Raw genomic sequence first — 14686 nt, 5'->3', positions numbered from 1 at the left:
TAAGCCACAAGTATATATCATATTTAAAAAATTTTCCCTGCTGGGTAAATAGCATCTCAATTATTGACTAATAGAAAATAGGCAGCACTGCTTTACCATAAAGAATTTGGTAGACTGTATAAAGAGACTGTTCAAATTAGCACAAAGAAGTAACCCTTCTGCCCTTTTATCTTCAAGTATTGTTTTTCTTTTTTTCCCTCATTGGCATTAGTACAGATAACTGTCTATCCATGATATGCTGGTATTAACTCTTTTCTCCTCTTACAGAGATTTTCTTACCGTTAGGGTAGTATTCCATATTTATATGGTGCTTCTTCAGATCTTGGTTATAAATGCTTTTCATTAAGATAACATGGAGACCACAATTTTCTCTGAATCACAGATTAGTCCTGTTAAGAAGCTGAACATTTTTCTTTTCTACTACTCTTTAAATAATATTGATATTTTAATTTTCAAAACCATAAATGGGGGAACCTCAGAACTTAGAGCTCTTTTTCACTGTCAACTTTTAAAGAGGCACTAGTTGCTCATATGATAATGGTTTGAGACTGTAGCTTCTCTTTTTTAACATATTATGTAGTACTATATGATATTCAGTAGGAGAGAGCAGAAATCTAAAGTTTCTTAGGTTAAGGTTACACATAAGACAATTAGAGGGGGAAGAACTAGGAAGTGACCCTGTGTTTGTGTGCACCTTTCCTTAGTGATCTCAGCCCTGAATTTAGGAGGTACAACCAGATGTGATCAAACCTGGTTTGGAAAGCTGACTCAGGGTCTGATTAGCCTTGTACCGTGGAAGATTCTGAAAGTGTTCAAAGAAATTATAGTGGTGAAGTAACTCCTGTTTATTGACACTTGCAGAGTTAAGTGGTTGGCATATGTGATTTCATGTAAGCATTGTAGTAACCCCGAGTGATGGTATTGTTATAGTCATTCTCACTGTGTATTTGAGGGAATTGAGACTTAAATAGGTCATTTGCTCAAGACCTTGCAAATTGGGAAGTGATTAGAGAATGGATTCAAGCCCTTAGGTCTGTCTGACTGCAAGGCCCATGTTCTTATTTCTCATGCCAAAGGTCAGGTCTTTTGTAGGGCAGGCTTCTAAGACTTCTGCCTTTAAATAAAGAGTTCTTATTATCAGTTCTGTCTTCTTCAAATATGGAGCTTTGCCCCTCCAGCTCCTGCAAAAGAAAATGTTGGGGTGGGGAGAAACAACCCACAAAAACAAACAAAACCCACCCTGATCATATCAGTGTTCCACACCAAACTTCATAGCCTCATAAAGTGCAGAGGGTTATTTGGCATCAAACTGAATATGATTACATTTTAATCTAATAAAAAAAGAAAGAAAGAATTTCAAGAAAAGTATTTTCACACTGTTAAGATTAAGGTTCTACATGTTCAGACTTCTAGAACTTTATCATGTTACTGAATTCCTAAGAATATGTAGTTATTATAATTTATAAATAAGTGTTCTCTTAAAATAGCACTAGTTTTTAAGCTTCATATCAAATAGTACTAGTTCATCCTGGAAAAATAAAAGCTTAGATCATTTAAAAATTCTTAGCAGAGAGGCTTCTATAGTCTTTTTATTATAACCCACTCTAGTATTAGAATCCTTTAGTGTCAGGAATTTATAGCCACCTCATGTTTCCTCCTACTCTCCTCTGCTAAAATGCAAATCTTTCTGTTCTGTATTTAGAAATGAAATTAGTCAGAGTCTTTTATATAACTAAAGGGGTAAAGTTAAAAAAAATTTCTTACTTTGTTTTTGTACAGAGTTGAACAAAACCAATCACATTTATTGTTTTAATTTATAATTTAAAATATTAAAATAAAAATCAGTATCAGGGGCTTCCCTGGTGGTGTAGTGGTTGAGAATCCGTCTGCTGACACAGGGGACACAGGTTCAAGCCCCAGTCCGGGAAGATCCCACATGCCGCGGAGCAACTAAGCCCGTGCGCCACAACTACTGAGCCTGCACTCTAGAGCCCGTGAGCCACAACTGCTGAGCCCACGTGCCACAACTAGTGAAGCCCGCGCGCCTAGAGCCCGTGCTCCACCACAAGAGAAGCCACCACAATGAGAAGCCAGTGCACCGCAACAAAGAGTAGCCCCTGCTCTCTGCAACTAGAGAAAAGCCCGTGCTCAGCAACGAAGACCCAACGCAGCCAAAAATAAATAAATAAATTTATTTTTAAAAAAAATTCAATATCAGTTTTAGCAGGAAAAATGTAAAATTTACTTATATTACCCTAAAATCACATAAGCTAAATTTGAGCCTTCTTTTTATTATTATTTTTTAACATCTTTATTGGAGTATAATTGATTTACAATGGTGTGTTAGTTTCTGCTTTATAACAAAGTGAATCAGCTATACGTATACATATATCCCCATATCTCCTCTCTCTTGCCTCTCCCTCCCACCCTCCCTATCCCACCCCTCTAGGTGGTCACAAAGCCATGTTGGTTTCTGAAATTCGTAGCTCCGAGAACAGTAAATGTATCATGTAAATAATGTCTTATTGTAACCTGATGCCCATTTTCCCAAGGGAACTATGATTTTTTAAAGCTTCAACATAGCACGCCCTTTGTGGTTTATCACTGTTGATGTCCTGCTCTAGCAAGAGCAACACCATGAGGTTGCTTTGGTTTCATTCTTAACCCTGAAAAAGAGACATATTTTTATTAAAATACTCAAATATTTTAGTTAACCACAGGCACATGCTATTCCACGTAAGAGTTGTGTTGGATATTCTGAAGAAGCAATTGGTTGCCAGTTTTCTGCTTCTCTTTTTCCAGGTGAATTGTTCGCATCTCCTCTGTGTCTGAAGAGCTCTTCTCTAAAATTTACTACAGATTTATTTTCTATATCTATTAGTGTCATCCATTTGCATTCCACTCAGTAGTGCCTTTTGAAATGCCTCCTCTTCTCTCTTATGAGTAAATGGAAGCCTATTTGACTTATGTAACTGTTAGTAGCTTTACAAATTTTCAAACAAGAGCCATCACTGTCAGTGCTATTTTAAATTCAGTATTGCACGTACATGACATTTCTCAAATACCTGGTTTCCTCCCTTTGAGGTTGGAATGTACAGATATCAAGACTGTTTCAGTCGTCCACATTCCAGAACCTCATCCCTGGGCTGGCCCCAGATATTACCCTGGCAGCTGTTACACACATCAGTTAGAGAGCTGTGCTTTTTCTCTTACTTCTGAAATTGTTTATGATATATTGATCAAAAATGATTCTCTACTTTCTTATTCCATAATAACTTCAACAGTACGTTAAGATTTAGTACTCAAGCTTATCTCCATATTTTCTTTGACATCTACATATTTTCTTTGACATCTACTTTGGGATGGGTGGGGGGGCGTCAGTGAAACTCAAGGCTGAAACTGCTTTATTCCTGCTTTAAAAATTAGAAGAAAACTCAGTACTTCCTAGAGAGACAGTGAGGATTTTGCATTTTGAGTATCAACCTGGTAGAATATAAGTTTTCAGAAATTCAGAACGTATAGATACTATTTACCTTTTTTTCTCTTACTACAGTGAATTCCTGAAACATAGTTCAAAAATTAATCTTTATAAAGTATATGGCACTTTCTAGTAAAAGCAGTATTATAAATGGCCATTGTAGTGTTCACCAGGGACTTGCTAGCAAATAAATCAAAGAAACAATAGTGTATCATATATTATGAAATTACTGGAATTTCTGTATTTTCCTTCAGTTTTCATTGGAGATCTGGTTTAGGATTCAGTTTATCTTTTTCTTCATCTTGCCTTTTTTAGCACTGGGAAGAGGCCAGTGAGTGGAGCCAGGGAAAGGGCAGATCTAGCAAGATAGACCAGAAGATTTACAGAGAGAAAAATAGAGTCAGTGACAGAGTTTCTTAGATGTGTCCTTACTCCATCAAATAAAAACCTACTGTGAGTTTGGTTTGCAAGAAACTCTTTAACTCTGATTTGGATGCTGTTTTTTTGTAAGACTAAAAAAACACATCATCGGGCTTCCCTGGTGGCGCAGTGGTTGAGAGTCCGCCTGCCGATGCGGGGGATGCGGGTTCGTGCCCCGGTCCGGGAGGATCCCACATGCTGCGGAGCGGCTGGGCCCATGAGCCAATGGCCGCTGAGCCTGCGCGTCCGGAGCCTGTGCTCCTCAACGGGAGAGGCCGCAGCAGTGAGAGGCCCGCATACCACAAAAACAAAAAACAAAAAAAAAAACACATCATCAGAATCATTCATGTGTATTTTCAGTCATTGGCTTGAAGAACTTCCTTTACATCATTTTTCATCCTTTTGCTTTATTTATGTTAAAGCTCTTCTATATTATGAAAAAGGAAAAGTTACAAAAGGTTCTATATTTCAGTTACTGGAAAAAGTGTTTTTAGTTCAGTTTGTTTAATATTTGAGTAACATATAATCTTGCTCATATAGAAATTTTTCTTTAAAAGTTTGTCAAATTACTACTCTAGTGAATCAGTTTAATTTCTAAGTCCGTTTATTTTCAAATAAAAGCTTTGTTGGTTTAGTTTCAAACTAATTTAACTGATATACTCAAAGCTATAAACTAAGTAAATATTATATCATATTTTTCCCAGCATGAGTGCTGACTAAACTGGTTCAAAAGCTACGTTTCTGAGTTGCTGACAGATCCTTTCAGGACATGCTAAAAATAAGTTAATTTTGGCATCTCTTCCCAATATCCCTTTTAATAAATTTGAAAATGCTGAGTGACACAGTTCACTTCAGCTCTTTGATTAAGAATGTAAATATAAATCTATGTCATATTTCTTTGCTGCTATTTAAGGCATCAGCAACCTATTACAGTTTTCCTGTTTTTAGAATTCTTTGTCTATACTTGTACCCTATAGAATTTTATGTTTGTGTTCTTTTATTGAAAGACACTTCTAATATGTTTGCAGAATCCCTGTGTTTTTTACAATTTCTAAGAGGGACTCTTCCCTTGGCTTAAGGCTTTAGTTTTTTAAGTTGCCACTTGCCTTCTCCAGTCTTTCGTACTCATTTACATCCCTGCAGTGGATACAGGGCAAGTAGGAGTAAAGGAGATTTACCACATGAGTATAAAAGCAAGACTTTAAAAGTGCATCTAGGGCTTCCCTGGTGGCGCAGTGGTTGAGAGTCCGCCTGCCGATGCAGGGGACATGAGTTTGTGCCCGGTTCGGGAAGATCCCACATGCCGCTGAGCGGCTGGGCCCGTGAGCCATGGCCGCTGCACCTGCGCGTCCGGAGCCTGTGCTCCGCAACAGGAGAGGCCACAACAGTGAGAGGCCCGCGTACCGCAAGCAAAAAAAAAAAAAAAGTGCATCTAGTTTGTCACGTTCAAAACTTAAAAACTAAACAAAACAAACTAAATGATTATCTTAATAGATACAGAGAAATCATTTGATAAGGGTCAATACTTGTTCATTTTATGTATCTTGGCAATTAAGAATAGGGAGTTTTTTAAATCTATTTAAGGTTTCTACCCAAAAACCCGAGAAAATTTTATTCTTAATGGTGAGACATAAGAAACAATCTACTTGAAGTCAAGAACAAGATCATCATTTATTCAAGGTTCAGTGAAACTAGACAAAAAGACATGGAAGGGATAAATATGTACTATTTGTAGATGACTGTCTTCAAATCCAGAAGAATCTACTGTCAAATTATTAGAAGTAATAACAGAGTTGAGCAAGGTTGCTGAATGAAAGATAAATAATACAGTGACAACAGAGTACCTAATATTTATTAAGGTTTTTTTTTCTATCCAGCAGAAAAAAAGTGCTTTATATTTAATTCTCACAGCAATCCTATTAGGTAATTACTGTTTTTAACTTTTTCATAGATGAGGAAAATGAGGTCTGAGAATTAGGTACCTTGTCCACAGTGATACAGCTAGAAGTCGCAGAGGCATGATTGGAACCTCAGTAGTCTGTCACACCATGCTAATTGTGTTTCTATATACCAGTAATAAATTATTAGAAACTCTCATTTAGAAAATAGTACCATTTACAATAGCAATGAAAACCATAAAGTTCCTAAGAATAGCTATAACAAAAGTAAGTAAGACCTTTATGGAGAAAGACTAGAAAAACTTACTGAAGGACATAAAAGAATCTTAAATACGTGGAGAGATATACTGTGTTCATGGTCAGGAAGGCTCAATATTGAAAAGAAGTCAGTTTTCCTCTAAAATAATCTGTAATTCAATGCAGCTTCAATCAAATTCCCCAAAGTTTTTTTTCCTCCTATGATTAGAGAAGCAGATGCTAAAATTTATATGAAAGAGTAAAGGGCTAAAGATGTAAAGGCAGGGCCTCCCTGGTGGCGCAGTGGTTGAGAGTCCGCCTGCCAATGCAGGGGACACGGGTTCATGCCCCGGTCCGGGAAGATCCCACATGCCGCGGAGCGGCTGGGCCTGTGAGCCACGGCCGCTGAGCCTGAGCGTCCGGAGCCTGTTGCTCCGCAACAGGAGAGGCCACAACAGTGAGAGGCCCGTGTACTGCAAAACAAAACAAAACAAAAAATGTAAAGGCAGTTTTGAAGAATAAGTGGAGGGACTCATTTTTCCAGGTATTAAGACCTATAAAATGCTAGAAATTAAGAAAGTGAGGAATTGATGAAGAGAGACTGGTAGGATTGAGAGAACACAGAAACAGACCCCTCACATACTATACACATTTTTCATATAAGAATTAACCTTACAAATCAGTGGAGAAAGAATTATCCAGTAAAAGGTGATGAAATAATTGGTTGTGCATAAAGAAAAAAGTAGTGTGATTACATCTCTGCCTCATCCTAAACATACAAAAAAGTTCAAAGTCAATTAAAAACCTTAAAGTGAAAAAGGTGTAGGAAATAAAAGGTTTAAAAGAAATAAGACAGTATGTTTATGACCTTGGGTAGGGAAAGATATCTTAAAGCATGGAAACCATACACAAAGACGTGATTAGAAATTTAGACAAGATAAGCCAAAGACTGGAAGAACATGTTTGTAACATAAGTAACTGACAGGGGACTTGTTTCCCAATTATATAAAGATTCTTGCCCATCAGTAAGAAAAAGACAACCAAATAGTAAAATGGGCCAAGGATGTGAACAGTTATTTCACTGAAGAGGAAGACTGAATGACCAATGAACATGAAACAATGCCTAATCTCATTAGCAAGCACAGAAGTGCACTTTAAAGTGGAATAAAGTTTCATACTGATCAGATTGATAGAAATGAAAAAGTCTGACAGAACTGAATAGGGCAAAGAAATGAAGAGTGGAATCCTGAAGTACACCCTATGGGAATGTTATGTTGGTAAATCATTTTAGAGAATATTCTAGCAGAGTTGAAATGTGATCGAAAAGTACATACTCTACAGCCCAGTTGTCCTAGTCTTCAGCATGAGTGCCAGAGAAATTCTCTCAGCTGTGCCAGGAGACACCAGATTGCTCAGTGCAGTACTGATTGTAATAACAAAAACTTCAGAACTCTCTGAATGACAGTCAACAGAATGGGAGTACAGCTGTAGTACATACTTACAGGGGAATACTATAATGCAATTAAAAGGGATATACTGAGCCACAATTATAATATTCTCAAAATAGATAACTTTGAGGAAGGTTTGGTATAGTATGATTCCATTTCTAAAAATTTTAAAAACATGCAGAATAATATATATTGCTTATGGCTGTATACATGTACAGCTAAAGTATAAAAACATGCATGGAAATGATGACATAAATCGCAGCAATATCTTTTTGGATCCATCACCTAAAGTAACAGAAATAAAAACAAAAACAAATGGGACCTGATTAAACTGAAAAGCTTTTGCACAGCAAAGGAAACCATAAGCAAAATCAAAAGACAACCTACAGAATGGGAGAAAATATTTGTTGTTTTTGTTTATATGTATCTGGTAGGTTGGTTGCATTTCCCTGCCTTGGAGAAGTGGCCTTTTGTAGGAGGTGTCCTTGGTGTCCCAGCAGCGAACTCCCCTCTCATCACCAGAGCTTTGTGCTGGGCTTGGGTCACAAGCGGCTGACTGTGGAACCCTTTGGGGGCCTGGGGCTAGTGCTGGCTCACTGGGGGCAGAGTCAGGGTTCAGGAGAGCCCGGGGCTGTTGCCTGCCCACTGGTGAGTGAAGCCAGGTTTTGGGACAAGTGCTGGCCTCCTGTAGGGCAGGGCTGGGTCCTGGGTTCTGGCTGCAGAGCCCAGGGGTCCTAGGGCTGGTATCAGATGGCTGGTGAGTAGCGCTGCTTCCTGGCACCCTTGGCTGTGGAGGCTGGGATGTCCCAGAGCTTGTGTTAGCCGGCTGGAGGATGGGGCCAAGGCCCAGAGGATGCTGGGCCTGCTGCCTGCCTTCTGGTGGTTGGAGCTGGGTCCCAGGGTCTCTTTCTGGAGGTCCCTGGGGGTCCCAGGTTTATTGTCTGTGCAGTGTTGTGTGAGACCGGGTCCTGGGTCCTCTGGTGGGCCTGGCTGTGTCTAGGGGCGGCTGTGGGCTTTGGGAGTCTTAAGCAGCCTGTCTGTTGGTGAGTGAGGCTGTTTCTACACCCAGTTAGTTCTTGGCCTGATGCGCCCTGGCACTGGCCCCTATAGGCTGATGGGTTGGGGGCTGGGCTGGGTCCTGAGGCCGATAAGCTAGAGGGAGGATTCCAGAATGGTGCTTGCCAGGACCAGTGTCCACATGGTAGACCGGACTCCTCAAAAATGGCTACCACCTGTGTCTGTGTCCCCAGGGGAGCTGCAGTTGCTCGCTGCCTTGGAGAGACTCTCCAAGATCAACAGGCTGGTCTGACCCAGGCTCCTTTCAAATCACTGCTTCTGCCCTGGGTCCCGCAGTGTGTGAGATTCTGTGTGCCCTTTAAGAGTGGAGTCTCTATTTCCCCCAACCCTCCGGGACTCCCAAAAGTAAGCTCTGGTGACCTTCAAAGCCAAATGCTCTGGGGGCTTGTTTTCCTGGTGCAGGACTCCTGAGCTGGGGAGCCCAGCATTGGGCTTGGACCCCTCACTTCTTTGGTAGAAGCTCCGTAGTTATTACTAGTCTCCTGCTGTGGTTCATCCACCCTGAAGGTTTGACTGTATTGCAACTCCACCCCTCCTACCTGTCTCGTTGTGGTTCTTTTTTTATATCTTTAGTTGTAGAAGATCTTTTCTGGTAGGTTCTGATCTTTTTCATCGATGATCGTTCTGCAAATAGTTGTAATTCTGGGGGGCCCGTGAGAGGAGGCAAGCTCAGAGTCTTTCTACACCATCTTGGCTGATCTTGAAGAGCAGAATTTTTTTTAGAAAACTGGTCTGTGGATATAATAACAAAGTAAGGGAAAAATCAATTTGACATTGCTTAGAGAAAAGTCCTTTCTCCATATCTATTGGTATGAATATATATGTTGTTGTGCGTTAAATGAAAGAAAGTTTATGGAATTTTGTATTAAAATTTGAATCTTTTCATATTTATTTAACATAAAATATTTCAAAGTATGCAACAGAGACAGAATTTGAGAGGTTATAAAGACCCTTAAATATCCCAGAGTCCAGTTGCCTGTATATCTATTCCAGTCTCTTAAATTTCCATCAAATGGTCATCTAATCTATGTTTGTAAAAATTTGAGCAAAAGGCAGGACATTGTGTACAATTGTGAAAATCCATTGGACATGTAAACCTCACACTCATACTTTATTATACCTTAGGTTAACCAAGATAATCTCCTCAGGTATTATGCATCCCACCTCTATCCTCTCACTCTGTCTGCTTGGCCATATGAATTCATTACAGATCTTAGAACTTGATGCATATAATGAAATAAAACTAATGCCAAGGCTCTTATCTGACACAAATCATCTTCCTTTAATTTAATTTACTGAGAAATTACTTCAAGCCCAGACTTCTCTCACGTCAGTCTAGAAGATTTCTAAGACCCAATTTAGAGAACTCTGATTTAATTGAAGTATTATGAGAAAAGGAGAATTCTTAGGATTTGCTGGAGAAATACTTGTGTAGTTAGAAACTCCTGGTGCCCTGCCTCTTGATGTCAAGGTTCACTGTGCCCCTATAAACTGGTTGTTGGTATCATAAAGATTTACCTTGGAGATACTAAGTTGTGTGTCATACTGCTAAAGCTTTTAACTACTGGAAGAACTGGTCTGGTTGCATTTGTGTCAAGTTTGAAGCAATTGCAAGCATGAAATCTTGTCTAAATGATATGGAAGAAAGTAGCTTTGTGGCACATGTTGCATTTGAACCCTAGAGTAGGGAATTTGAATACACAGTGGTATGATTTGCTTTTGTCTAAGTACTGTTTTGTGTTGTATTTTTTATCTGTGGAAATGTCTGTTATCATTTTCATTTCTCTGATCCACCATATTTGGTGGACCTTAACCCTAACACACTTTCCACTGTATTCCAAGGTTCCTTTGCTGAAGTGGGTTTATAGGCACTTACCTGTCTAAAGCCAGTCCCCCAGTCTCCCTTCCTCAGGAGAAGTCTCCTGATTTCATTGACAGTATTCCGTACTCTGTTCCTCGAAAGGTAGTTTTACTAAGAAGTTTACTAGTTTGTTATAAGAAAATGGGTGGGGGCAGTGTAGTGTCCAAAAGCCATTTTATTGTCTAAGAAATGGGAAGAAAATATAAAGTGAAGAAAAAATTAATATGAAGAGACATTTATATTTGGAAGTGTTGTTAGATCTTCAAGTTTGTAACTAAATTGAGTATTTTTATTAGTTTAAATTTCCAGTGCAATGAAATTTGTCTGTCTCAATAGGTAATTGATTATTTAATTATGGATGCCAGAGTTTTTCACCATAACTATCTCTAAATTGGAATGCCAATTGTAATAACAATAGCAGGAACACTAAAACTGTGTAGAACATAGTTCAATCCTTCTTTGAAGACTTAGAAATTATTTGAGATTGTATGTCTAGTCACCATTATGAATAATATGAATATATTATTTTGGTATCTCACATTGGGATATAGGTTGGCAGGAAGAGACCACACCCACCCCTCATTCCCATTACAAGTTTAGGTTTAAAGTTCCCAATTTATTTAGTAGTGTTTTTAGAAAGGTGACAGAAGCAGCATGGCCACACTGAGTAGAAGCCAGGTTACGCGCATATCAGCACAATTTCCCAGAACCCACAAGTGCCAGATGGGGGCACAGAGTTGCTAATGACACTCTCCACTGGTCTTAATTTTGTGTCATACTGCAAGCTCCTACTTGAGCCTTATGTCATTGTTTAGGAAAAATAAATATGAATGGTCTTTACCCTACAGGAAAAGATAGCCAGCTTTCCTTCTTCTTGAGCCAAACTTAGGACACCAAAGACAGTCAAAGCTACCAGGTGTCCTGGAAAGTCCAGTTCTACCCAGGTTGCCCTCTGACTAATGTAATTTTATTGTGTATGAGAGTTTGGTCGGAGGAGCATGAATACAAATCTATTTCCTTACAGGTATCGCTGAATTGTGAACGTATTTCCTGGTTAATATATAATTAATTTCAATCAGTAATTCGAGATACGATACTGCCAACTGGTGTGAAAGAAATAAACCTATTGCTCTCTACTTGCAGGGAGCCCAGTTCAATATGGCAAACTATCATGGCAGGTTTTTCTAATGCTCTCGCTCCATTTATGCTGAAAATCGTCACTCCCTTCCTTCTTTTCTTCTGGGGAGTATTTTACGAAGTCATAGTCGTTCTTCATGATATTCAAATCTTTATGACGTCCCAAAGCTGGCCAGTGGGAGTCCATTCAGCTGAGTTCTTTTGACATGGCTCCTGATGGGTGTGGGTGCTTCCCCTGCTTTCTGTCTCAAAAAAATATCGCAGTCTCACCTTGTGCTTGCTTGCTATCAACTTGCAAACAGGCATTTCTCCAAGGAGTCCTGGTTTATTTTGTTAGGGAATGATATTTAGAAATCCAGATCTGAGACCAAAGGCGTTCATACAACTGGAATGTCATTGTTTCTAAGCCTTTTCAGTAGCTAGAGCTTAGGGAAAATGTGTATATATTTTAATTTTGAGTTCATGTTCACATTTCCAACTCATAGCTAACATTAGGGATATTTTTTCTTAAATTCCTTTATTTTATTATTGTATCTCCTTTCTCTCACACAGTTGAAAGAAGTTAAATAGTACTTGGTAGTTGTTTTGTCCCTAGAATATATCCCGGTAATCATGTGCAGTTAGTTTATTGTTGACAAGGCATTTAAAATATTTCCTCTCTGTTGACAGTGTTACCAATTTGATATATTATTAGATACATTTCTTAGGTTATTTCCAGTCTTAGGATTTGCTTTTTTAACTTTCTAAATTTATATTTGAACGTGTAGAAAGAACATTAACATAATTTAGAAGTCAAACTACATAAAAAGGTATATTCAGAAGTCTCATTTTTTATCCCCACCCTTTCCCCACCCATTTTTTTTACCCATTATTATTAATTTCTGGTTTATCCTTCCAGTGTTTCTCTTTGTAAAACTAAGCTCTTATGTACACACATACATGTGTTTATTATGTATTATGAATTTATGTGTGTGTGACGTAGTTATTCCATATCCTTTCTTATGCTAAATATACTGTTCTCTACCTTCCTTTTTGACTTAATATATTCTGGGGATTGCTTCATATCAATAGGTAGAGATCCTCTTTAAAAAAAAACAAAAGCCAAACAGCAGTCCTCTGCGCAGATGTATCCATTAATATTCAATCAGTTTGCTGTTAACGCACATTTAGGTTTCTAATACACTTATCGGGTTATTTTTAAAGTAACCTTTCTAAAGTGTTTAAACTCTTCAGTGTGTTTTCATTGCATAAAATCCAGGCTCTGTATTATGGCCTCTAGTGCTGGCCTTTACCTACCTCTTCAGCCTCATTTCACACAGTCTTCCTTGTTCACTACACTCGCATCTTCCAGTTCATATATGACTTCCTCAGACCTTCCCTCACCTTATCAAGGTATTGGGTTGGCCAAAAGGTTTGTTCGGTTTTTTCCATAAGATGGCTTTAGTAGCGCTTAGTTGTCTTTAACTTCATTCGAAACAATTTTGTTAGATTGTATTGTGACAGCTGTCATATCAGCGTGCATTTAAAAAAAACTTATCAAAATTGGTGAATTTTTGTGTAGCCACTTTAATATTGAAGATGGAAGAAAAAAAGTGACACTTTCGGCATATTATGCTTTATTATTTCAAGAAAGGTAAAAACGCAACCGAAACGCAAAAAAAGATTTGTGCAGTGTATGGAGAAGGTGCTGTGACTGATCGAACGTGTCAAAAGTGGTTTGCGAAGTTTTATGCTGGAGATTTCTCTCTGGACAATGCTCCGCAGTCGGGTAGACCAGTTGAAGTTGATAGCGATCAAATGGAGACATTAAATCAAATCGAGACATTAATTGAGAACAATCAATGTTATACCACTCGGGAAGTAGCTGACATAGTCAAAATATTCAAATCAAGTGCTGAAAATCATTTGTATTAGCTTCGTTATGTTAATTGCTTTGATGTTTTGGGTTCCACATAAGTTAAGCGAATAAAAACCTTGACCGTATTTCTGCATGTGATTCTCTACTTAAACATAATGAAAATGTTCCATTTTTAAAACAAATTGTGATGGGCCATGAAAAGTGGATACTGTACCATAATGTGGAACGGAAGAGATCGTGGGGCAAGTGAAATGAACCACCACCAACCACACCAAAGGCCAGTCTTCATCCAAAGAAGGTGATGTTATGTATATGGTGGGATTGGAAGGGAGTCCTCTATTATGAGCTCCTTCCAGAAAACGAAACTATTCATTCCAGCAGGTCTAATTAGTACTGCTCCCGATTAGACCAACTGAAAGTAGCACTCGACAAAGAGCGTCCGGAATTAGTCAACAGAAAATGCATAATCTCCCATCAGGGTAATGCAAGACCACATGTCTCTTTGATGACCATGCAAAAACCGTTACAGCTTGGCTGGGAAGTTCTGATTCACCTGCTCTATTCACTAGACATTGCTCCTTTGGATTTCCATTTATTTCGGTCTTTACAAAATTCTCTTAATGGGAAAAATTTCAATTCCCTGGAAGACTATAAAAGGTACCTGGAACAGTTCTTTGCTCAAAAAGATAAAAGATTTTGGGAAGACGGAATTATGAAGTTGCCTGAAAAATGGCAGAAGGTAGTGGAACAAAACGGTGAATATGTTTTTCAACAAAGTTCTTGGTGAAAGTGAAAAATGTGTCTTTTATTTTTACTTAAAAACCAAAGGAACTTTTTGGCCCACCCAGTAGTTTCTTTTTCTCATCACTATTACTGCACTCTGTTTATTTCCTACTAGCAGTTAAAAGCAATCTGAAATTACCTTGCTGTTTTAATTCAGGCTATATCATACAGTGGCTAAGAACTTGGGTTTTGAGCTAGACCATCTGACTTTTAATCCTGGTTCCATGACCTTAGACATGTTACTTAGCACTCTGTGCCTGAGTTTCTTCCTCTAAAAAGGGGGTCATAATAGTATTTTCCTTATAGGATCCTATGAGAAATGAATGGTTAATAAATATAAACACTTATGCAGTTGTTGGCACGTAACTAAGCATAAAATAAATGCCGGCTCTATGGGTATTATTATTTGTTCATTCCTTCTCTCCTCAGTAAGCTCTGACAGCAAGAGCTTGTCTCACTTGTTGCCCACTGTACTCTCAGTTCCTGAGG

At 38.5% G+C, this 14686-nt stretch overlaps 1 protein-coding gene across 13 annotated transcripts in view; it reads left to right on the top strand.

Annotated features, from left to right (window-relative positions):
• The window catches only part of ARHGAP32 (Rho GTPase activating protein 32), a 269441-nt gene that overhangs the window by 211648 nt on the left and 43107 nt on the right, over window positions 1-14686 (top strand). For 2 of the 13 annotated variants that reach the window (XM_089915815.1, XM_089915813.1), the window contains one exon: window positions 13617-14169. The exons of 10 other annotated variants lie outside the window; for them this stretch is intronic. In XM_089915815.1, the coding sequence (XP_089771941.1) occupies window positions 13920-14169 (250 nt within the window). In that variant the 5' untranslated portion in view covers window positions 13617-13919. The remainder of the gene's footprint in view (window positions 1-13616; window positions 14170-14686) is intronic. One more of the 13 variants, XM_089915814.1, reaches the window with a different exon arrangement.

This window comes from Delphinapterus leucas, chromosome 7, assembly GCF_059928025.1.
Source record: "Delphinapterus leucas isolate spDelLeu-1000000601 "Yukka" chromosome 7, BTC_Dleu_Yukka2, whole genome shotgun sequence".
Classification (NCBI taxonomy): domain Eukaryota; kingdom Metazoa; phylum Chordata; class Mammalia; order Artiodactyla; family Monodontidae; genus Delphinapterus; species Delphinapterus leucas.
The sequence above is the reverse complement of the archived record's forward strand: the minus strand, read 5'-3'. Positions and strand labels throughout refer to the sequence as shown.